We start from the raw sequence: 25,548 nt of genomic DNA on the forward strand, positions 1-25,548 counted from the left end.
GAAATGATAAATACGTGGGTAAACATATTTTTCCTATTCAAAAAAATCTTTTTAAAAACGAATTTACTTTTTATAGCAAAAATAATTTATCGTGCATTTACGACATAGTGACAATAGCACAAACTAGGAGATAAAATGGAAGTATACTTTTGTAAGCTTCTTATACTATACAGAAAGCGGTAGATTCTTACTTTAAGGTAGACTGTGATAAGTTTAAGACATATATTAGAAACCCTAAAGCAACAGCTTAAAAAAATAACAAGCAAAGAAGTATGGTCAATAAACCAACAAAGGAGGCTGAAGCATGAAAATCATAAGCTGAATCACAGTTGGGAAAAGTAGAAAACAGCAATCATACTTTTTTTTTCTTTTTTTTGAGATGGGGTCTGGCTACGTTGTGCATGCTGGCCTCAACCTCCCAAAGTGCTGGGACTACAGGCCTGAGCCACCCCACCCAGTCTGCAATCATAGTCACTTTAATGAAAACGTTTTAAACATCCAAATTAAATGGAAGAGACTGTCAGACTGGATAAAAAAGACCCAACTATATTCTGTCAACGTGTGATCCAATTTGAATATAAATACACAGATTAAAATCGGTTGAAAAACATACACTATGCTAGCATTAATCAAAAGAAAGCCAGTTATATTTAGAGCAGACCAAGCAAAGAATAAAGGAAGAAAGAGGGCCACTTCCTTTTTTTTTTTTTTTTTTTGAGACGGAGTCTCGCTCTGTAGCCCAGGCTGGAGTGCAGTGGCCGGATCTCATCTCACTGCAAGCTCCGCCTCCCGGGTTCACGCCATTCTCCGGCCTCAGCCTCCCGAGTAGCTGGGACTACAGGCGCCCGCCATCTCGCCCGGCTATTTTTTTTATTTCTTAGTAGAGACGGGGTTTCACTGTGTTCGCCAGGATGGTCTCGATCTCCTGACCTCGTGATCCGCCCATCTCGGCCTCCCAAAGTGCTGGGATTACAGGCTTGAGCCACCGCGCCCGGCCAGAAAGAGGGCCACTTCTTAATGCTATAGAGGTTAATGCAAGAGAACATAACAATCCTAAATGTTTACATACCTAAGTTCAAAATACATGACACAAACTGATAGAATTGAAAGGAGAAGCAAATTCACAATTATAGTTGGAGACTTCAACATCCTTCTCTCAGTAATTGATCTCTTTGGCTGCTCTGAGACTAGTCTGGAATGAACCAAGAGTGAATGAGTGCACAGATGTGGGTAGAGTTTTCAAAAAGGTATCATATATGGGCCGGGCACGGTGGCTCATGCCTGTAATCCCAGCAATTTGGGAGGGCGAGTCGGGCGGATCACCTGAGGTCGGGAGTTCGAGACCAGCCTGACCAACATGGAGAAACCCCGTCTGTACTAAAAATACAAAACTAGCCGGGCCTGGTGGCACATACCTGTAATCTCAGCTACTCGGGAGGCTGAGGCAGGAGAATCGCTTGAACCCAGGAGTTGGAGGTTGCGGTAACCGAGTTCGCGCCTTTGCATTCTAGCCTGGGCAACAAGAGCGAAACTCCGTCTCAAAAAAATAAATAAATAAAAATAAAAAATAATTTTGGTCCCATGTAAGGTATTATTAATACATGGATTTTCATTTTTCGCCTAATTATCCTGAACCAGTTAAACTGAACACTTGGAAGTGGGTAGGGGGAATATCGATAGCCATGGCCGTGGTTTTCAAACTTGAGTATCAGAATTACCCGCGGGTTAAAATTCAGATAACTCTCTCCACTCCAAAACTTCTGATTCGGCGGGTTTGGGGTGGGGCCCGAGAATTTGTCATTTTAACAATATCTCCTGTTGTGGTGATGCCGCTGGTCGCAGAACCACACTCTGGAACAACTGGCCTAGAACGTTGTCATTCTTTTCTCCTACAGATTTTGAGGCAGCCGGTGGGCTCCGAAACAAAACAGAGGCCACGGGATCCGATTCCCAGTACGGTGGAAGTGACTCAAACCAGCCACTCAACAGACAAGCAGAATCCGGGCCACCCAAAGCCGCGCGAGAGTTTAAGTGACGTCATCGGCGTCAGCGTCACGGTGGCGTCGGCCACGTTCAGCGGACACGGGAGCAAGATGGCGATTCCGGGCAGGTAGTGAGTGATGCGGGAGTTAGGGTCAGGCTGGGGGATGAGAAACTACGGCGACTGTGTCTTTGGCTGAGGAGTTTTAAATGCGCTGGAAGTGAAGGGACTGTGTCTTCAGGGGTACAGACGGGAAAAAACGAGAAGTCCTGAGGAACGTAGATTCCCCTCCCCCGTACATTTTCCAGGATGGAAGCTCGAAGTTTGAGGGAGAAACTTGTGAGGAAATAAAGGAAGTTAGGCTGAGGGGCAGAGAGCGAGACTTTTCTATTTTCCAAAAGCTCGGTCTGAGGCCCCTCAGTCTTGCTTCCTACCCCGCGCTTGAGTTTCTCCCCGCTTGGATGCTCTCAGGGGCAGTGTGAAGAGAGACAATTCCTGGCTTCCTTAGAGGGCCTTGTTCTCCTTGGCAGAAGCTCAAGTCCTGATTCCCGCCCTTCCTTCTCGTTTTAGGAATATTGTTCTGAGAAGCCACAGAAAAAGGGTAGGCATATAGGAAATTGGGATATACGTTGCCGCAAAAGAGACAAATACTGTACGTACTTGAAAGGTTTACCTTTGATGTGTAATCCTTAGTTTTGATGCGGCTTCCCGTGATCTCCGCATCTTAAAGGCCAAAACGTGAGAAACTGAAGGAGGTGGATCTGATGGGATGGTTCGCTTAGGAAAGCACGTGATCTTAGTAAAGTGTAATGCGAACTTGCCCCATGGCTACTTGGGTTTCTCAGTTAATCTTTTAAAAATTTTAGTGAGTTACACTATCCAGTCAGTTCTTAGAAACTGTATAAGTACACAGTAGGAAAAAAAAAAATCTGGCCATTTTCTTGTTAGACCACAAGGATAATTGAAAGCATTTTAAAATCTTTGGTGGACATGAACTAAACTTTCCACTACACATTTTTTTTTAAAAATGTTACCGTCACTTCGCCATCTTAAAACATTTCTGAACTTTTCATTTACTTCTCTTCTTTGATAAAAATGGTATTCGAGTTTGGCCCGTGTCCACAAATGATCACTTAAAGTAATAATTATAGAATCTTACGGCATGTTAGAATTTTGACATCACTGAGAAGCAGAAACAGTCTGTTATGTGTTCATAAAGCTTATGACATGTTTTGATTTGGTAGCTTCATGTGGAAGAGATAGTAGATGTATTTGTTAACATTTAAACATAATGGTTTAATTTCTATTTCAAAAAAAATATATGCAGGTATGGGCTTATTTTGCCAAAGAAAACACAGCAGTTGCACCCTGTTTTGCAAAAACCATCAGTGTTTGGGAATGATTCTGATGATGATGATGAGGTAAGGAAACCTATGTTTTACTCGTACATTGTTGGAAATGTAAATTTTTTAAAAATTGAACTTGCGACTCTGATACATTTGCCTTTGTTATTTGTCAGTACAGTGAAGTATAATTTACAGAACTGCCAAAAAGGAATGTGTAAAGAAGGCAGCTCCACCGATTTTTTAAAATATTTTTTTCCCTCTAAAAGCTGTGAACTTTACTTTAAACAAATACACAGTCTTTTCAGACTACTGAAATTGTCATAACAAAATTGTTGGTGTAAAGATCCCTAGGTATGAGTTATTAAGATGTCACCAATTTCCTACAAATTTTTATTAGCAAAAGCAGTTTTTAATTTGTTAACCATGAGCTAAGATCACTATATAACAGTTCTTAACAACACTACTTTTTTTAAATTCAGTGTCTGCCAAATGTAATTGCTCAGTTATAATCGTGGTAGTAAATAGTTACCCTTGATAGTACTACAATAACATTTTCTGTTACTTTGGGAGACCGAGACGGGTGGATCACGAGGTCAGGAGATCGAGACCATCATGGCTAACACAGTGAAACCCCGTCTCTACTAAAAAATATATAAAAAACCTAGCCAGGCGAGGTGGCAGGCACCTGTAGTCCCAGCTACTCAGGAGGCTGAGGCAGGGGAATGGCATAAACCCGGGAGGCGGAGCTTGCAGTGAGCCGAGATCCGGCCACTGCACTCCAGCCTGGGCGACAGAGCGAGACTCCGTCTCAAAAAAAAAAAAAAAAAATTTTCTATTTTTCTGTGAAACCCACAGCTATATATCAGAAACAACCACAAATGTGTGCTTTTTTTTTTTTTTTTTTTTTTTTTTTTTTTGAGTCTTGCACAGTTGCCAAGGCTGAAGTGCAATGCCGTGATCTCGGCTCACTGCAACCTCCGCTTCCTGGGTTCAAGCTATTCTCTTGCCTAAGCTTCTTGAGTAGTTGGGATTACAGGCACCTGCCATCATGCCCACCTAAGTTTTGTATATTTTTAATATTTTTTGTAGAGACAGGGCTTCACCATATTGGCCGGGCTAGTCTCGAACTCCTCACCTCAGGTGATCCACCTACCTCAGCCTCCCAAAGTGCTGGGATTACAGGTGTGAGCCACCACGCCCAGTAAATGTGTGCTTTTCTAATACTCCTGTCATATTTTAATATTTTTTTTTTCTTTTTTTTTTGAGACAGAGTTTCGCTCTTGTTACCTAGGCTGAAGGGCGATGGTGCAATCTTGGCTCACTGCAACCTCCTAGGTTCAAGCGATTCTCCTGCTTCAGCCTCCCGAGTAGCTGGGGTTACAGGTGCCTGCCACCATACCTGGCTAATTTTTTTGTTGTTGTTGTATTTTTAGTATTTTTTGTATTTTTAATATTTTTTGTATATTTAGTAGATTTTCCTGCCTCAGCCTCCTGAGTAGCTGGGATTACAGGTGCCCCACCACCACGCCCAGCTTTTTATATTTTTAGGAGAGATGGGGTTTCACCATGTTGGCCAGGCTGGTCTTGAACCCGACCTCAGGTGATCCACTCACCTCGGCCTCCCAAAGTGCTGGGATTACAGACATGAGCCACCATGCCCAGCCTCTTTTTTTTTTTTTTTCAGATGGAGTCTCCCTCTGTTGCCTAGGCTGGAGTGCAGTGGTGCAATTTCAGCTCACCGCAACCTCTGCCCCCTAGGTTCAAGCGATTCTCCTGCCTCAGCCTGCTGAGTAGCAGGGATTACAGGAACGCACCATCCCACCTGGCTAATGCTTGTATTTTTAGTAGAGGTGGGAATTCACCATGTTGATCAGGCTGGTCTCAAACTCCTGACCTCAGGTGATCCACCCACCTTGGCCTCCCAAAGTGCTGGGATTACAGGCATGACCCACTGCGCCTGGCCGTTTTTCAGTTTTTGTTATATAATAGCATGGGTAGATAATTGAACGTATTTGATATTTCTTTGCTACTTTTGAAGACATTGGCTCTGTATGGCTCACACTTGCTAAAAATTGAGGTATCATTTACATATAAAATTCTCAGATTTTAAGTGCTTGATGATTTTTGACAAATGTATATGCCCCAATCAAGATTTAAAACGTTTCGCTCTCCCAAAAGGCCTTCCATACCCTGCTGCAGTCAGTCTACCTCTCCACTTGCTGCCCTAGACAAGTGCTTGTATTTCTATCACTAGATTAGTTTCGCCTGTTACAGAATTTCATATAAAAACTATCATACAGTATGTACTCTTTTATGTCTGACTTACTCCACTCAGTATAATGCCAGATTTATCCAGTAGTTGTAGAATCACTTTTTTCTTAAAATGGATTTTTTCCCGCTTAACAGTGACTTAAGTTTTTCTTCCATTTTTCTGTTTTTATTTCTTCATAAAATTTTAGAGTAATTGACATAAGAACTGAATCAAGGTTACTAGTTAAATCTCCATTTCTGCGTAGCCAACTAGAATATTTTCAAATGGAATATTGAGGAAGTTACTAATTACAACTTTTGAATTTTTAATTATGTTGTTTCATTAATAAATATTTAATACCTACTATAGGTTAAGAGTTGATCAGTTTTGCACCTGTAACCTCTGTACTTTTTATTATGTAGTACCCTTTTAACAGTTTTTTTGGGACCATATATAGTGTTGCTTTCAACCAGTGTCTAGTCTAGTGGGGAAGACGGACATGTGAATATGAATATAAAGCAGACTGAAATTTGAAAAGGAAACTCATATAGTGAGGATTCCTGTGTGCTTGTTATACTTTATTTGATCTTCAGGATCACTCTGTGATGTATTATTTCATTTTACAGGTCAGAAAATTGAAGCTCAGGTTAAGTAATTTGTTCAAGGCCATGTGGCTGATAAATAAGTGTCAGGATTGGGATTTGAACACAGGCGTATCTGACCTTCAAACCTATACTATTCGTTCTTCTGTCTTGCCTTGTTTTAACAATAGAGTTACAGAATATGAATGAAATGTAGAGAATGAAATGATTCACTTTGCAGGAATAAGCATTTAAATAACATTCAAGGCTGGTTTAGATTTAAATAGGCAAAAATAGAGGTGGAAATAATTTCAGTTGGGAGAGAACAGCAAGAAATACAGAATGGCATACAAGTACAAGGCATTTTTGTGGAATACTGTGGCTGGAGAATAGGGTGTATAGGAAAAAAGTGTTGCAGATGAGGTTGTAACAGGATTGGGCCAGATTGTGGAGTACCTTAAGTTTTTTGTATAAAATTTCAACTTTATATTTTTAAGTAGTTTTTGAGCAATTTGGTAATATTATCACACTTTTACCTTAGGAAGATAACTCTTGAATTGTAAAGCAAAGAAAGGGAGAAATGAGAGATAAAGTTCAAAATGCTCATTAGCAAAGCTTGTTAGAAGGCTTTTTTAGCAGTTCAGGTGAGAGATCTTAACCTAGGTTGAGGTCAGTGGGAATGAATGGGGAAAAATGTGAGAGATACCACAGAAATAAGTAGGACCTGGCAGCCACATTGAATATATGGGAAAGTAAAGAGATGAGTCCTTATGCAAGATCTTTTTTTTTTTTTTTTGGTCATCATTTTTCCTTGTTAAAAAAATGTGTAATTCACACACTGTATACTTTACCCTTTTAAAGTGTACAATTCACGGTTTTTTGTTTGTTTGTTTGTTTTTTTGAGATGGAGTCTCGCTCTGTCGCCCAGGCTGGAGTGCAGTGGCACAATCTCAGCTCACTGCAACCTCTGCCTCCCAGGTTCAAGCAATTCTCCTGCCTCAGCCTCCTGAGTAGCTGGGATTACAGGCACCCGCCACCAAGCCCAGCTAATTTTTGTATTTTTAGTAGAGATGGGGTTTCGCCATGTTGGTCAGGCTGGTCTTGAACCCCTGACCTCGTGATCCACCTGCCTCGGCCTCCCAGAGTGCTGGGATTACAGGCGTGAGCCACCGCGCCTGGCCAATTCACTGATTTTTAAGAGTTGTGCAGGCATCACCACTAGAACATTTTCCTCACCCAGAAAGAAACTGTGTACCCATTACCATCACTCCCCATTCTCCCCACCCCTAAACCCTGGCAGACACTAATTTACTTTCTGTTTCTATGGGTTTGCCTATTCTGCACATTTCATATAAATAGAATCATGCAATAGGCTGTCTTTTGTGTCTGACTTCTTTCACTTAGCATGATATTCTCATGATCGTAACGTGTCAATACTTTTTATTACTGAATAATATTCCATTGTATGAATGTACCATATTTTATCTGTCAGTGGTAGGCATTTGGGTTTTTCCCAATTTCTGGCAATAATGCTGCTATAAATACTTGTGTATAGGTTTTTTGTGTGGACATGTTTTCATTTCTATTGGATATTGTATTGGATATATACCTAGGATAGAATTTCTGGTTCATATGATAACTCTGGTTTTATTTATGTGTATATTTTTTGAGACAGAGTTTGGCTCATCACCCAGGCTGGAGTGCAATGGCATGATCTCAGCTCATTGCAGTCTCTGCCTCCCTGTTTCAAGCAATTCTTCCGCCTCAGCCTCCTGAGTAGCTGGGGTTACAGGCATGTGCCACCATGCCTGGCTAATTTTGTACTTTTAGTAGAAATGGATTTTTACCATGTTAGCCAGCCTGGTTTCTTTGACCTTCCAGTCAAAGCCAATGGACAAGGGAGCTACAGCTTATTTCTTAGTGAATGGAATATAAAACCATTCTTTAGAATAATTTCCTTACCTATAAAAAAAAAAATCAGTCCGGTTAATTCCAGCTTGTCTTTTTACTGAGAAGTGAATTTCTTAGTTGAGTATATTTAAATATTTGTGAGATTTGGCCAGGCACAGTGGCTCAGGCCTGTAATCCCAGCACTTTGGGAGGCTGAGGTGGGCAGATCACTTGAGATCAGTAGTTCAAGACCAGCCTGGCCAACATGGTGAAACCCCGTCTCTACTAAAAATACAAAAATTAGCTGGACATCATGGTGGGCACCTGTAATCCCAGCTACTCAGGCCGAGGCAGGAGAATTGCTTGAACCCTGGAGCCAGAGGTTGCAGTGAGCTAAGATCGAGCCACTGTACTCCAGCCTGGGTGACAGAATAAAACTCCGTCTCAAAAAAAGATGTAAAAAAATTGTGAAATTTGACTATATATTAAAATCTCTTTCATAATTAGTCAACAATTTAAGCAGCAGTTAAATTATTAGTGCTGTGGAAAATACAGAAGAAAGATAATTTCTTATTCCCCTCCTGAGGAGAGGGTTTGATACACTTGGAAAGGAGCTGCTATGAAGCCAACTTAATCTATTCTTTTCATCAGTTCAGCAGAAGCATTTAAGATCAGATTTTCTCTCTAGTGGTCCAGCAGAGGGAGCCCTAGCACATGAATTGTTTTCCTTTTGTGCTTGCATCCGGGGTTAGTTTAGTGGGAAAGTGGTAGTCTGTCCCTTTTAATTGTAATTTAAGCATTTCCTCCTTTCTTTTTTGAGACAGAGACAGAGTCTGGCTCTGTCACCCAGGCTGGAGTGCAGTGGCGCAATCTCAGGTCACTGCAGCCTCCACCTCCCAGGTTCAAGCAATTCTTGTGCCTCAGCCTCCCAAGTAGCTGGGATCACAGGCATGCGCCACCAGGCCCAGCTAATTTTTGTATTTTTTGTAGAGATGGGGTTTTGCCATGTTGGCCAGGCTGGTCTTGAACTCCTGGCCTCAAGGGATCTGCCTGCCTCAGCCTCCCAAAGTGCTGTGATTGCAGGCGTGAGCCACCATGCCCAGCCTAGTAGAAATTGTCAGAACAAATTAGAACTAATTATCATTTTGTTCAAGATGGGAGAGATGGTGGGGGGGGGGTGAAAGTTTTTACACCATATGAGTAAGAAAGCATATTCTGATGCTGCTCTCAATTCATAAGTAAGTGGTTTTGCTGTCATCATAATATATTTAATCTTTTTTTTTTTTCCAATCCTCTCTTTTCTGGTCTCACTGTCACCATGTTCATTCTTTTCTCTTGGATTATTTTAATTGTTTCATAACTACTTTCCTTATTATCTGTCTCCTCAAATTATTTCAGATATTGTTGTCAGATTGATCTTCATAAAGCGGTTATAATCACTGATCCTCAGTCCTGAACGTAATTATATTTAAAATCTAATCTTGACTTGGGAAACTTTCTCTGTTCTTTGCCCCTAAAATGCTTATTAGTATTTTCTCCTAACTGTTCCTTCATAAAAAGTACACTGTCGTGCTTGCAGTTTTTCACAGCTCTGCTTTTCTTTACAGTGCAAGTCTTCTCCCCATTTTTTTAATGTCTAAATTATAGCCATCCTTCAAAACCCAGTGCAAAACCTACTTCTTTCAAGATACCTTCTTTGATTTTCCTCACTGGAAAGAATCTCTTCCTTTTTCTTACATTGTTATTGCACTTAGCTTTTAAAATCTTGCATTATAAGTTGTTTACATACATGTCTTGTCACTGTACTAGATAAAGTATGAGCTCTGTGAGTTAGGATCTGGCCATCTAGCCTAGCTTCATTTTAATTTTTTGAAACAGAGTCTTGCTCTGTTGCCCAGGCTGGAATGCAGTGGTGAGGTTTCGGGTTACTGCAACCTCCGCTTCCCAGCCTGAGTGATGTTTTAGCCTCTGCCTCCTGAGTAGCTGGGACCACCGGTGTGAGACACCACTCTTGGCTCGTTTTTGTATTTTTTTGTAGAGACAGGGTTTCGCCATGTTGCCCAGGCGAGTCTCAAGCTCTTGAGCTCAAAGTAAAACGCCCACCTTGGCCTCCCAAAGGATTACAAGCATGAGCCACTATGCCTGGCCTAGGGTAGCTTCTAAAAATCAGTAAGATTATTTATTCAGGTGTTTTAGCTGTCTGTATTGTAAAGAGCCAGGTAGTAAATGTTTTAGGCCTTGCAGGGCAACTGTACAACTTCAGTCTCAGTGTGAAAGCAGCCATTAGGCAATACATAAATTACGAGCATGAGTAATAAATGTGTTTTAATAAAACTTTATTTACAAAAATGGAGATGGGCTGTATTTGACCCATAGTGTATAACTTGCTGACCACTGGTCTGTATGATTGTTCTTAAAAGTATTTGTGATAGCCGGGCGCGGTGGCTCAAGCCTGTAATCCCAGCACTTTGGGAGGCCGAGATGGGCGAATCACGAGGTCAGGAGATCAAGACCATCCTGGCTAACACGGTGAAACCCCGTCTCTACTAAAAAAATACAAAAAAACTAGCCGGGTGAGGTAGCAGGAGCCTGTAGTCCCAGCTGCTTGGGAGGCTGAGGCAGGAGAATGGCGTAAACCCGGAAGGCAGAGCTTGCAGTGAGCTGAGATCCGGCCACTGCACTCCAGCCTGGGCGACAGAGCGAGACTCCATCTCAAAAAAAAAAAAAGTATTTGTGATAACAAATATTTCACGAGTGTTGTAAGTGACCAAAATGGTTAGATGTTGCGTGACAGATTAAACATTGAACTCCTTTTTAGATGTTTATCTATGATAAATGCCTGCCCATTTTGCAGAGCATAATGAATTTTCCTTTTAATGTCAGCAATTGAAATGTTTATTTCTAAACAATGGTATACTGGTGAAATCTAGTTTTGTAGCATAATTTATATGCCACTAAGAGATACGATGTATACAATCTGAAAATTGTTGCACTTTTTTTGGAGGCGAGGTTTTGCTCTGCTGCCCAGGCTGGAGTGCAGTGGTATGATCACGGCTCACTACAACCTTGACCTTCTGGGCTCAAGTGATCCTCTCACTTCAACACTCCAGTAGCTGGCACCACAGGGATATGTCATCACATCCGGCTAATTTGTTTATTTTTTGTAGAGATAGGGTCTCCCTTTGTTGCCCAGGCTGGTCTCAAACTCCTGGCCTCAAGCAATCCTCCTGCCTCAGCCTCCCAAAGTGTTGGAATTACAGGTGCGAACTACTGTAACTGGCCTGGTTGTGGCTTTTAGATAAAGAGACAAAACTTTTTAACCACTTTAAAAGAGAGTATTAAGTTTAGATAGCTAAAATTTATTAACTTAGTTTTACATTTTATTTAATTTATATTACTTCTTATTATTATTATTATTTCCATTTCTTGAGACAAGATCTTGCCCTTTCACCCAGGCTGGAGTACAGTTTGTGCAATCGCAACTCATGGCAGCCTCAACCTCCCAGGCCGAAGCACGCCTCCCACCTCAGCCTCCCAAGTAGCTGGGACTACAGTCATGCACTACTATGCCCGCTTAATTTTTTTTTATTTTTTGTTGAGATAGAGTCTCACTATGTTGCCTAGGCTGTTCTGGAGCTCCTGGCTTTAAACGATCCTCCTGCCTCAGCCTCCCAAAGTACTGGGATTAGAAGTGTGAGCCACTAAGCCCAGCCTCCACTAGTCTTTTTAACCATTGTTTTCCATTTCTGAGGTCTTTGACTTAATTTCATAGTTTTTCAACATGTGCTCATTGGGGCATTATTTCTTAAGCTTTTGATTGTTTTTTTGTTTTTCTTTTTTTTTGAGACGGAGCCCAGGCTGGAGTGCAGCTCACTACAAGCTCCGCCTCCCGGGTTTACGCCATTCTCCTGCCTCAGCCTCCCAAGTAGCTGGCACTACAGGCGCCCGCCACCTTACCCAGCTAGTTTTTTGTATTTTTTAAGTGGAGACGGGGTTTCACCGTGTTAGCCCGGATGGCCTTGATCTCCTGACCTCGTGATCCACCTGTCTCGGCCTCCCAAAGTGCTGGGATTACAGGCTTGAGCCACCGCGCCCGGCCTAAGTTTTTGATTGTTAAAGAATGCTTGCCCATTGCTTTTGTCACTTAAATATCTACTTGATTGGGGGTAGTATTTCCAGAATAACAATTTATTTCAAAATCTTACAGAATTAGTCATTTTTTTCTGGTACTTAATGTTCTTATCAGGAAGTACACTATAGGTTATTTTATCCCTACTTCTAGACTTTTTTTAATTGGCTTGGACCACTGGAGAGTGTATTCTTTTATAGCCTTTTTAATTCAATGTGTCTTGCCGCAAATAATTTTGAATTTTTTTTCCAGGAATACGTTGTTGCTTGTTCTCTAAATATTTAGCTTTTTCTTCATTGCATTGAAATTTACTGTCATCCACGCGCTAGGTTATCATTTTGGAGGATCGCCTTTTCTTCCATGCCATTGTCGTGCGTTCATTCACGCACTCACCAGACACTTACTGATCACTTGCCCTGTGCCGATGAGACATAACAAAAGCCACTGCCTCAGTGGCACTTAGATTCTAGAGGTGGCACCAGGTGGTGGGGCGGGGTGATAAGTAATTAACATAACAGAGAAGTAAGTTACATGTGAATTTAGAAGATTACAGAGCTGTGAAAAAGTAGAGTAGGGTAAGAATTATTAAACAGGTATTTAGGGAAATTACTCAGTCTATGTCTTTTTCTCTCTACTGACTAAGATTAAACTTTTGTCAGTGCTTCAGTTATAGCTTTTCTGTTTCTTACTGTTTCTAATTTATTTATTAGCTCTACTGGTGTTATTTTAGTCTTCAATATGTTTTCTTTAGCTCTACAGTTTTTCTGTCTTTTATTGTCCCCTCATCTGAATATTAACTTTTAAAATTTAATTAGTGATCTTATTTTGAAAGAGTTTGACAGGGAAGAGACAGAGGAAGAGATGGAAATGATAGTTCGAAGAAATACAGGTATACCTCGGTGATATTGTGGGTATGTTTCCAGACCACTGCAGTAAAATAAATATCTCGGTACAGCAAGTCCCTAGTGTATATAAAAGTTATGTTTATGCTATGCTATAGTTTTTAAAGTGTGTAATAGTATTATAGCTAAAAAAAAAAAAGCCTATACCATAATTTTAAAATACTTTATGCTAAAAATTGCTAATGATCATCTGAGCATTTAGCCAGCAATAATCTCTTTGCTGCTGGAGGGTTTCGTCTCAGTGTTAACGGCTGCTGCCTGATTAGGTAGTGGTTGCTGAAGGCTGGGTGGCTGTAGCAATTTCTTAAGATTGAAACAAAGTTTGCTGCATTGACTGACTCTTCCTTTAATGAATTATTTATTGATAACATGTAATGCTGTTTGATAGCATTTACCCACAGTAGAACTTTAAAAATTGGAGTCAGTCCTCTCAAATCCTGCTGCTGTTTTATCAACTAAGTTTATATTACATTAGTACAATCTAAATTCTTTGTTGTCATTTCAACAATGCTCATGTCGTTACCGTTGAGTAGATTCCATATAAAGAAACCAGTGCAAGGCTGGGAGCGATGGCTCACACTTGTAATCCCAGCACTTTGGGAGGCCGAGGCGGGTGGATCATGAGGTCAGGAGATCGAGACCATCCTGGCTAACATGGTGAAACCATCTCTACTAAAAATACAAAAAATTAGCCAGGCATGGTGGCAGGCGCCTGTAGTCCCAGCTACGCGGGAGGCTGAGGCAAGAGAATGTCATGAACCCAGGAGGCAGAGCTTGTGGTGTACCACTGCACTCCAGCCTGGGCAACAGAGCGAGACTCCGTCTCAAAAAAAAAAAAAAAAGAAACCAGTGCAGTGGCTCACACCTGTAATCCCGACACTTTGGGAGGCTGAAGTAAGCGAATCACCTGAGGTCAGGAGTTCAAGACGACCCTGGCCAACATGGTGAAACCCCGTCTCTACTAAAAGATAGAAAAGTTAGCCAGACATGGTGGCACGTGCCTATAATCCCACCAACTCAGAAGGCTGAGGCGGAGAATCACATGAACCCAGGAGGTGGAGGTTGCAGTGAGTCAAGATCATGCCACTGCACCCCAGCTTGGGCGACAGAGCGAGACTGTCTCAAAAAGAAAAGAAAAGAAACCTTTTTCTTTGCTCATCTAGTAGAATAAATTTGTCATCAATTCAAGTTTAATCATGAGATTGTCATCAGTTCAAGTTTTATCATGAGCAGTTTAGTCACATCTTCAGACTCCATTTGTAATTCTAGTTCTCTTGCTAATTCTGCCCCATCTGCAGCCACTTCATCTACTGAAGTCTTGAAGCCCTCAGTCATTCATGAGGGTTGGAATCAGCTTCTTCCAAACTCATATTAATGATGTTTGGCCTCTTCCCATGAATCACAAGTGTTCTTAATGACTTCTAGACTGATGAATTTCTTTCAGAAGGCTTTCAGTTTACTTGCCCACCCATTTCTTAAGCTGTAGAGTTTAAGAAATGTATTTTTTTTTTTTTTTTTTGAGACGAGGTCTTGCTTTGTCACTGTGGCTGCAGTGCAGTGGTGCAATCATGATTCACTGCAACCTCTGCCCCTGGGCTCAAACAATCCTCTCACCTCAGCCTCCCGAGTAGCATGGACCACAGGCACTGACCACCACAGCCGGCTACGTTTTGTTTTTTTTTGTTTATTTTGGTACAGACAGGGGTCTCACCATGTTGCCCAGTATGGTCTCCTGGGCTCAAGCAATTCACCCGCCTTGGCTTCCCAAAGTGCTGGGGTTACAGGTATGAGCCACCACACCTGGCCTTGACATGTATTTCATAAATAAGACTGGAAGATCAGAATTGCTCCTTGAACCATTTGCTCCATAATGGATAGTGTGTTGATAGACCTGAAAACAACGTTCGTCTCCTTGTACATCTCTGTCAGAGCTCTTGATAACCCGATGCATTGTCAGTGAGCAGTATTTTGAAAGGAATCTTCTTTTTCGAGCAGTGGGTCTCCATGACGGGATTAAAATATTCAGTAAACCAACCTGTAAATGGATGTACTGTCATCTAGGCTTTGTTGTTTCATTTGTAGAGCACAGGCGAGTAGATTTAGCATAATTCTTAAGGACCCTAGCATTTTTCAGATGCTCAATGAGAGTCAGCCTTTGAAGCTTTGAAGCCAAGCATTGACTTCTGTTGGGCTTTGAAAGTCCTAGATGGCATCATCTTCCCATAGAAGGCTATTTTGTCTACATTGAGAATCTGTTGTTTAGTGTAGCCACTTTCATTGATGGTCCTAGTTAGGTTTTCTGGATAACTTACAGCAGCTTCTGAATTGGCTTAAGGGAACATAGTGGCTAGTTTGATCTTCTCTTCAGACTACTGAAATTCTCTCCATATCAGCAATAAGGCTGTTTGCCTTCTTATCATTCATGTGTTCGCTGGAGTAGCAACTTTTAATTTCCTTCAGTAACTTTTCCTTTGCATTCAGAACTTGACTGTTTGGCTGCAAGAAGCCTAGCTTTCAGACTGTCTCACCTTTCAGCATGCCTTCCTCAGTAAGCTTAATCATTTCCAGCTTTTGATTTAAAGTAAGAAACCTGCTACACTTTCCATTGTAGGGTTATTAGTTGACCTACATTCAGTATTGTAGTGGCTCAGGGAATAGGAAGGCCTGAGGAGGGGGAGAGAGGAGAACACCAGTTGGTGGAGCAGTCAGAACACACACATTTGTCAGTTAAGTTACCCATTTTATCTGGGCATGGTACATGGCTTACCCAAGCAGATACATTAGTAACACCAAAGATTGTTGATTATAGATCATTATAACATGTAATAGTGAAAAAGTTTGAAATATTGTGAGAATTACCAAAATGTGACACACTGACATGAAGTGAACACATGCTGTTGGAAAAATGGCACTGATAGACTTACTCAGTGTTGGGTTGCCACACAACTTCAATTTGCAATAAAATGTACCGGTGAAGCACAATAAAACAAAGAATGCCTATAATGGTACAGTCAATGTAATTTTCCTTTTTGTTGTTGTCTTAGGATAGAGAGAATTTGTGTAGGTTTCGGCTGAAAGAGAAGCAGTTAAGGAAAAACGAGAGATTTTACAGCTAAGGAAACCTAGGGTGTCAAGAAGTTAGCTGGTCCATACATAGCACACACACAGTACTTAGATAATAGAGCTAAATTTTGAATCCAGGTCTGCTTGATTAAAGTCAATGCTTTTAAACAATTTAATGTACTCCCTCTGAGAGTTAGTTTGTTCATCATGGAATTTCCAAAGTTTCAGAGAATGGATTTCAGAAACAATAGAAAAGGAGTTAGTAGGGGACTGGTAAAGATCAGGTTGACTTCAAAGGGTCAATCTTGTTTATTATTTGGAAAGGGAACACAAATAGAAGTTGTGGTCAAATGTGCTTTTTATCATGTGAAATTACACAACTTTGCCTTCCAGTGACCAAGGAATGTTTTGAGGAGATTAGAGGATATCCCATTGTCTGGAGATAAATATATGTTATATATATATATATATATATATTTTTTTTTTTTTTTTTTAATAGTCTATCCCAAGGGTTTTCAGTGGGTATGTTGCTACTTCAAGAGGACATTCAGAAATTTGTGGAGTGACTTTTGCTTATCACAATTGTATTTATTTATACTTACTTATTTATTTGTTTGAGACAGGGTCTTACTCTGTCTCCCAGGCTGGAGTGCAGTGGTGCAGTCACAGCTCACTGCAACCTCTGCGTCCAGGACTCAAGCGATCCTCCCATTTTAGCCTGCTGATTAGCTGGGACTACAGGCACATGCCACCATGCCCAGCTAATTTTTGTGTTTTTTTGTAGAGAGGGTTTCACCATGTTGGCCCAGGCTGGTCTTGAACTCCTGGGGCTCAAGTGATCCACCCACTTCAGCCTCCCAAAGTGCTGGAACTATAGGTGTGAGCCACCATGCCTGGCGCTTATCACAGCTATCTTAGGTAGGATGTTGTTGGCACCAGTTTCTTGTTTTGTTTTGTTTTTGAGACGGAGTCTTGCTCTGTCGCCCAGGCTGGAGTGCAGTGGCGCGATCTCGGCTCACTGCAAGCTCCACTTCCCAGGTTCACGCCATTCTCCTGCCTCAGCCTCCGGAGTAGCTGGGGCTATAGGCGCCCACCACCACACCTGTCTAATTTTTTTGTGTTTTTAGTACAGACAGGGTTTCACCATGTTAGCCAGGATGGTCTCGATCTCCTGCCCTTGTGACCTGCTTCAACCTCCCAAAGTGCTGGGATTGCAGGTGTGAGCCACCATGCCCGGTGCTGGCACCAGTTTTTGATGAGGACCAGAGGTGGTAGATAACTGTGCATCTCATGCCCCGATTCATATAGGTGAAATCCCTCTGAACATGCATATAGATGAAAAACTGCTTATTTTATTTTATTTCATTTTTGTGATCGTGGCCCACTGTAGCCTTGGTGTCCCAGGCTCAAGTGGTGGCTCACGCCTGTAATCCCAGCACTTTGGGAGGCCAAGGCGAGTGGATCGCCTGAGGTCAGGAGTTTGAGACCATCCTGGCCAACATGACGAAACCCCCTCTCTACTAAAAATACAAAGATTAGCTGGGTGTGGTGGTGCACATCTGTAGTCCCAGCTACTTGGGAGGCTGAGGCAGGAGAATTGCTTGAAACTGGGAGGCAGAGCAAGACTCCGTCTCAAAATTAAAAACAAAAACAAAAAGAGTATTGGGTATGATATGATTGAGAACTACCAGTCTGGGCTTTCCCCACTGACATAAAAATGGCTTATTTATTATATATTAAATTTCCATAAATATGTAGGTTTGTTTCTTTGGACTATTCTGTTTCATTGATTTTTTTTCTTTAATCCTCCTTCAATACCGTATTATTTCAATTACTCTAGCATTATAATCTCTTTTAATATATGATAGGACAAAGAATAAGAAAAGCTAAAGTTTATTGAGCACTTTGTGTATGTTAGGCATGGCTTTACGTGTTTGGTATGAATTATCTCTTGTAATCATGTGTTAATTGATTTACCATATTTTATCAAATCTAAGATGCTTTGATATTGATGCTTTCTTGGTGTTACCAGAAAGTGTCAATGAAAACTTTTCAGACAGAACATCATTATTGCTTCCTGGGTGACAGCATTTTTTTAAGAAGTCATTGATTTCTGAGAGGTTAAGATATGAAGAATCCGTGTTTTAGAATCAGTGAAATAAGATGTCATTATTCTCATTTTATAGTTGAGGAAACAGGCAGAAAGTTTAAATAACTTGCCTGAGGTTAAAAGCTGATTGACTTAATAATCCATATGGTTGATTGGGATCTTTTAAAGTTATTACATTTTCTAAGCATTTATTGCTGATACACAGCAAAAGTAATTATATACACACACACATTTGTACATATGTCATATTTTATGTATATATCTAAGGATTTTTTTTGTATGTGGATATAGTATCTGAGCACCTTGCTAAACTCTTTCATTGGTTGTAATAATAGGTTAAAAATCCTCTGGATTTTCTGGGTAGGTGATCATATTACCTGAAAATGATTTTAATATTAATTAATATTTTAATACCTTATGAAGGTATTTCTAATGTTTCACAATTAAGTATGCTATTCACACTAGGTTCATGGTAAATATCCTTTTTCAAATTAAAGGAGTTTTCCTGTATTGTAGGTTTGTCATTCCCAAATCTTGTTTACAACTATTGGGCAATCCTCTTTACTGAGTCTGTCTTTATAGAGTCCTTCTATCAGGTGCCCATCCCTATGAGAGAATATACTTCCTACCTTCTTGATATCAGGCTTAGCCGTGAGGCTTGCTTTAGCCAGTGGAAGTGATATATGCTGTATCTGAGCAAAACTTCAGGAGTCGTTGCCTGATTAAGTCATTGCTTTTTCCCCCTCTGCCATTTGAACAGTATGTTGCATATAGGTACTGTGCCTTCAGCTTCAGTCCTAGGATGAAGACAGTGAGGAGCCATGGCTGTCCACAGTGGACATGTAGCATGAGTGAGAAATAAACCTTTGTATTGTAAGCCTTGAGACTTTGGTGATGTTTGTTAACACAGGATCAATTATCAAAATTGACCAATAACTGTAGTTGCTAAACATTTTAATTAGGGATTGAATTTTGTCAGCTCTTTTTTCAGTATCTGTTACTATTGTGAATTACATTGATAGATTTTTTTGAAAAGTGAAACCACTCTAAAATACTAGGATAAACGGGACTTAGTCTTGGTGTATTATTCTTTAAATGTGCAACTGGATTTTATTTGCTGTTTTTTAAATTGTAAAATATGCATAACATAAAATTTACCATTTAAGCATTAAGCGTGTAGTTCAGTAGCATTAAATGCATTTACACTGTTGTTCAACTATTACCATGGTCTACTTTGAGAACTTTTTTATCTTCACAAACTGAAACTATATACTCGTTATACTCCCCTTGCCCCATGCCCTGCCCAGTCCTTAGCAACCACCATTCTACTTTGTGTCTATAAATTTGACCATTCCAGATACTTCATATACATGGAATCATATAGTATTTGTCTTTTTGTGACAGGGTTATATTTCACTTAGCATAATATCCTCAGGGTTCATCCATGGTATAGCATGTGTCAGAATTTCCTTCTCCATTGTATATGTGTGTCACATTTTGTTTAATCTGTTCATCCGTGCCTGGACCTTTTGGCTATTGTGAATAATGCTGCTATGTACATGGCTACACAAGTCTTCATTTCATTTCCTGCCTTCAGTTCTTTTGAGTGTACAGTTGTCCCATGGTGTCTGTGGGGGACTGGTTTGAGGTCCTTCCTCCCACAGATACGAAAATCTGTGAATGCCCAAGTCCTTGATATAAAATGGCATAGTATTTGCACATAACCTATGCATGTTCTCCCATATACTTTCAATCATCTCTGGATTACGTGTAATACCTAATACAATGTAAATGCTGTGTAAATAGTTATACTCTATTGTTTAGGGAATAATAGCAAGGAAAAATCCTGTACATCTTCAGTACAGGCACAGTTTTTTTTTCCAAATATTTTCAAACCATGGTTGGTTGGATCCATGTAGATGGAACCCACAGATATGGAGGGCCAACTGTATACTTTGGGTGGTGGTGGGGAATTGTTGGATCATATGGTAATTCTGTGTTTAAGTTTTTGAGGACTGTTTCAGTCTTAAGGAACCACCACAGTGGCTATATCATTTTACATTCCTACCAGCAATACACACAAGTTCCAATTTCTCTACATCCATTCACAGCGCTTGGTATTGACTGTTTTATTTGATAGTAGCTATCCTAAGGGGTATGAAGTGGTATCTCAAGTCTTTGCCCTTTTATTTTTATTTTTATTTTTATTTTTTGTTCCCTGAGACGGAGTCTTGCTCTGTCGCCCAGGGTGGAGTGCAGTAGCACAATCTCAGCTCACTGCAAGCTCCGTCTCCTGGGTTCATGCCATTCTTCTGCCTCAGCCTCCCGAGTAGCTGGGACTATAGGCGCCTGCCACCACGCCCAGCTAATTTTTTGTATTTTTAGCAGAGACGAGGTTTCACTGTGTTAGCCAGGATTGTCTCAATCTCCTGACCTCGTGATCTACCTGCATCAGCCTCCCAAAGTGCTGGGATTACAGGCATGAGTCGCCGCACCCAGCTGTCTTTGCCCATTTTTTAATCAGGGTTTTTGTTCTTGTTGAGTTGTAGGAGTTCTTATATCAATCCGTGTATCCAGATATATGATATGCAGATATTTTCTCCTTTGTGTGGGTTGCCTTTTCACTCTGTTGGAAGGGTCCTTTCCTGCACAAGTTTTTAATTATGCTGATCCAGTTTATCAATTTTTTTGTTACCTCTGCTTTTGGTGTCATATCTAAGAAATCATTACCAGATCCAGTTTCATTAAGCTTTCTGTTTTCTTTCAAGAGTTTTTTTAGTTTTAGCCCTTATGTTTAGGTCTTTAATCCATTTTGACACAAAATTTTTATGTACAGTGTGTTTGCTATTAAGTTGCATTGGCCTATGGTTTTCTTGTGCTATTCTAATCTGGTGTTGATTTTGCTTCTTTCTTTTTTTTCCTCTAGAACAATGACTCTTCAGGTGTGAAATGGGGGTAGCCCTTGGGAATTATTTAGGATCTGCAAAACCAAAACTTTTTCACAGGAATACTAAGACACTATTTGAGGCTGGGCGCGGTGGCTCATGCCTATAATCCCAGCACTTTGGGAGGCTGAGACGGGCGAATCACGAGGTCAGGAGATCGAGACCAGCCTGACTAACATGGTGAAACCCCGTCTTTACTAAAAATACAAAAAATTAGCCAGGCGTGGTGGCGGGCACCTGTAGTCCAAGCTACTCAGGAGGCTGAGGCAGGAGAATGGCGTGAACCCGGGAGGCAGAGCTTGCAGTGAGCCGAGATCGCACCACTGCACTCCAGCCTGGGCGACGGAGCGAGACTGCGTCTCAAAAAAAAAAAAAAGACATTATTTGCTTTTTACTCTTGTAGTCTCACAGATATACGGTGTTTTCCAGAGGCTGCTTACATGTGATATTATAATTGAGCACAGAGCACATATTAGAATTCAGCAATCATTTGTTAACAGATTTGCAAAAATACAAAATACTTTGACTTTTCTAATTTTTTGAAACTAGTTGTTTTTCATAACTAGTTTTATAACCTTTGATAAGAATGTTATTAGCATGAAATGGGTTATTTTATAGTTAATTAATAACTTAAAATTTTCTCTTTTAATTTCCACTATGGTAAATATTGACAGCTAAATCCATGCTTATAAACAAAAGCTATTTGGGTCCTCAATAATTTTAAAGAGTATGAAAGAGACCAAAATATTTGTGAACCTCTGTTTTAGGACAGTTAACAGAACTTTTGTTAAAGTTAAAGGTAATATATTTGGAATTGGTCCTTCACTATTTCAGTTTCTTCTTTTTTTTTAGTTGTTCAGATTTTTTTTTTTTTTTTTTTTTGAGATGAGTCTCACTGTGTGGCCCAGGTTGGAGTGCAGTGGTGTGATCTTATCTCACTGCAACCCTTGCCTCTCAGGCTCAAGCAATTCTCCTGCCTCAGTCTCTTGAGTAGCTGGGATTACAGGTGTGCACCACCATGCCCAGCTAATCTTTGTATTTTTAGTAGAGATGGGGTTTCACCACATTGGTCAGGCTGGTCTCGAACTCCTGACCTCATGATTCACCCTCCTCAGTCTCCCAAAGTGCTGGGATTACAGGCGTGAGCCACTGCGCCCGGCCCCACATTTTACTTTTTCAGCTAATTTTGGTTATTTACATTTATTTAGAGACAGAGTCTCACTGTGTAGCCATGACCTCCTGGGCTCAGGTAGTCCTCCCACCTCAGCCTCCTGAGTAGCTGGGATTATGGCATGTGACACCACGTCTGGCTAATGTAAAAGAAAAAATTGTTTTGTAGAGATGAGGTCTTGCTGTGTTACCCAGGCTGGTCTTAAACTCCTGGGCTCAAGCAGTTCTGCTTTGACCTCCCAAAGGGATTATGAGCGTGACCCACCACACCTAGCTGGAATCAGCTTTTTGATTATTCATTGTCCACTGTCTTTTAGTTTTCTATTTTATTACTTTTTTATCTTTATTATTTCTGTATAATCTTTCTTTGATATTAGTTCTCTTTTAAATTCTTCAATTTTTTTCTAAAATTTATTAATAGCTGTAAATTTTTCTTCAGTGTTGCGTTGAGTGCATGCCACAGGCTTTTATTTAGTGACCACATTGTGTATTTTTTTAGACATAATTTGTAATTTTTGTTTTGATTCTCTGTTTTTAATACAAAACATTTAGAATTATGCTTTTAATTTCAAATATTTGGCCTTTTTCCTCCACTTTTTGCTGTTAATCCTAACTCATTTTGTCTGTAAACATGTCTATGGCCCATGTGACTTCTGTTTTTTGTAGTTTTTTGACATTTTCTTAGTATCTTAATACATGGTCACATTTTGTGACAATTCATCTATGTTTGAAATGAATGTTTTTCCTGTTTTCTTTAAAGTACGATATACATTTACATACTTATGTACGTTTGAATATGTATTTGTGTATATATTTGTGCTTTGTTTATTAATTGGTCACAAGCAAATTGGTTGTCGTGGCAATTTTTGAAACTTTAAAAATGTGAATATCGGCCAGGCGCAGTGGCTTATGCTGGTCATCTCAGCACTGTGGGAGCCAAAGTGGGCAGATTCATTGAGCCCAGGAGTTCAAGACCAGCCTGGGCAATGTGGTGAAACCTCGTCTCTACTAAAAATACAAAGAATTAACTGGGCGTGGTGGCCCGCACTTGTAGTCCCAGCTACTTGGAAGGCTGAGGTGGGAGGATCACTTGAGCCCAGGAGGTGGAGGTTGCAGTGAGCTGAGATTACGCCACTGCGCTCCAGCCTGGGCAACAGAGTGAGACTGTCTCAAAAAAATTTTAAAAATGTGACTGTCTTCAGGTGGGGCTTGCTCTCTTTGACTAGCTGTAGTTTCTTCCACTCCCTACTCTATTACAAGAGGCTGTATCTCTGTACCTTGCAAGCAATCTGAGTTTGTATCTCTTGTCCAACCTTAATGCTGTTATTCACATCTATATCCTTTCTCACTGGTCTACATGATTTTTTTTTTAATCTGTGTGGTGTGATAGTTTTCCACTATGGTTATAGTGTTTTAAATATCTCTCTTTTGAAATAAGTTTTACGTTTATGTATTTCAAAACTATGTTAGATATGTAAAGACTCATTACATTTTTAAAAATCTATTTTATGACCGGGCGCAGTGGCTCACGCCTGTAATCTCAGCACTTTAGGAGGCCAAGGCGGGCAGATCACAAGGTCAGGAGATTGAGACCATCCTGTGAATGGTGAAACCCCGTCTCTACTAAAAATACAAAAAATTAGCCGGGCGCAGTGGCGGGTGCCTATAGTCCCAGCTACTTGGGAGGCTGAGGCAGGAGAATGGCGTGAACCCAGGAGGCGGAGCTTGCAGTGAGCTGAGATTGCGCCACTGCACTCCAGCCTGGGCGGCAGAGTGAGACTCCGTCTCAGAAAAAAAAAATTTTTTTTAATGTATTTTATTTTTTTAGAGATGGGGCGGGGTGGGTTTTGCTTTGTTGCCTAGGCGGGAGTGCAGTGGCTCTGTCATAGCTCACTGCAGCCTCGAACTCCTGGGCTCAAGTGATCCTCCCACCTCAGTCTCCAGAGTAGTTGGGAATATAGGCATGTGCCACCACACCTGGCTAATTAAAAAAAAAAAAAAAATTATAGAAATGAAGTCTTGCTATGTTCCCAGGCTGGTTTGGAACTCCTGGTCTCAAATGATCCTCCCAACTCAGTCTCCCAAAGTGCTGGAACCTCACCCGACCTAAGTATTAGAAATAGTATCTTAAGTGTGTAGTCCAGTGCATGACACAGAAGTGCAATAAGTGGTAGCTATATTGCTACAATAATAATTATATCTGTGCAGTAATTATTATTCATCATTAGTGGCCTGAAAGTTTCCTGTGTTGTCTCCATCCCACTTTGTGTTTGTCGTATTTGGTAGCCTGGCTTTTTAATGACCTTTTAATAGAATCTTGATCGCCAATTTGGGTTTGTGGCCATTCACTATGTACCATTATATTAGAAAAATTCCATAAATAAGGCAGTAATGTCCATAATTACATTTTTGAGTTATTGTTTTTTTTGGTTTGTGTACAATCTCATTGCACTCTTTTTACTCAACCTGTTTGACGATTTCTAATTAGAAGGTAATATAAGCTTTACTTCCAAATTTATGAAGTTAAATAAGAAAATTAGCTTTGTGTTTCTCCAAAACCATACACATCTGCTTCCATATACTGACAGGCTTTGATATTACCCATTCCAGCTTTACCATAAAAGTCATTAAAATAAAGTTTTTCCTTTATTTTCATGTTGTGTTTCAGTGTGTGTTGTCAGACAAAAAGCAATAATCCCTCATCTTACTCTTGAATTTATCAAAAGCTGAAAATAAAATAGATCAGATCACTTTCTGAAGCAAAATTACTTTATTAGTTTAGTAATAATTTGAGGTTACTTTAAAGATAAGAAGCGCATTTGGAAGGAGATTCATTTCCTGCCTTTGGGCTTTATCTGCAAGAACTACATCTTTAGTGTCAAGAGATTGTGTATTTATAACTGAACTCTAATAAAGTCTGTACTGGGGACACTGCACACCTGACTTGGTCATTGTGATTATATATTAGGTGCCAAACTATTGCTTGTCTCTTGAAAAAAATACTAAGTGTTTTTCATTAAAATTTGGCCTGTGTAGAAAAGGTTGTAAGACCTTTGACTGTTCATTATAAGTGTGCTAGTTGTTACCAACGTAGTTAATGATGTTCCTTTTGAAAATAAGTTTGTGTTTCTAGCTGGAACAAACTTACGGAGTTTTTCTTTTATTGGTTAATTAAGCAAT

The 25,548-nt window shown here is 40.3% G+C and overlaps 1 protein-coding gene and 1 long non-coding RNA gene across 7 annotated transcripts in view; one reads left to right on the top strand and one right to left on the bottom strand.

The window, feature by feature from the left end:
• LOC116270980 overlaps nucleotides 1–2,732 on the bottom strand; it is a 27,945-nt gene extending 25,213 nt beyond the window's left edge. Inside the window, exon 1 of the long non-coding RNA XR_004179274.1 lies at nucleotides 2,655–2,732. This is a non-coding gene — a long non-coding RNA (uncharacterized LOC116270980). The remainder of the gene's footprint in view (nucleotides 1–2,654) is intronic.
• Nucleotides 1,605–25,548, top strand: part of NSRP1 (nuclear speckle splicing regulatory protein 1) — a 67,552-nt gene continuing 43,608 nt past the window's right edge. For 2 of the 6 annotated variants that reach the window (XM_031657014.1, XM_031657013.1), the window contains exons 1-2: nucleotides 2,005–2,110; nucleotides 3,309–3,402. In XM_031657014.1, the coding sequence (XP_031512874.1) occupies nucleotides 2,094–2,110; nucleotides 3,309–3,402 (111 nt within the window). In that variant the 5' untranslated portion in view covers nucleotides 2,005–2,093. Of the gene's footprint in view, nucleotides 2,583–3,308; nucleotides 3,403–9,484; nucleotides 9,508–25,548 lie in introns of those variants that run through there. The other 4 variants (XM_031657016.1, XM_021928220.2, XM_031657018.1 and 1 more) reach the window with 4 other exon arrangements.

This window comes from Papio anubis, chromosome 17 (genome assembly GCF_008728515.1).
Source record: "Papio anubis isolate 15944 chromosome 17, Panubis1.0, whole genome shotgun sequence".
In the NCBI taxonomy this organism is placed as follows: Eukaryota; Metazoa; Chordata; class Mammalia; order Primates; family Cercopithecidae; genus Papio; species Papio anubis.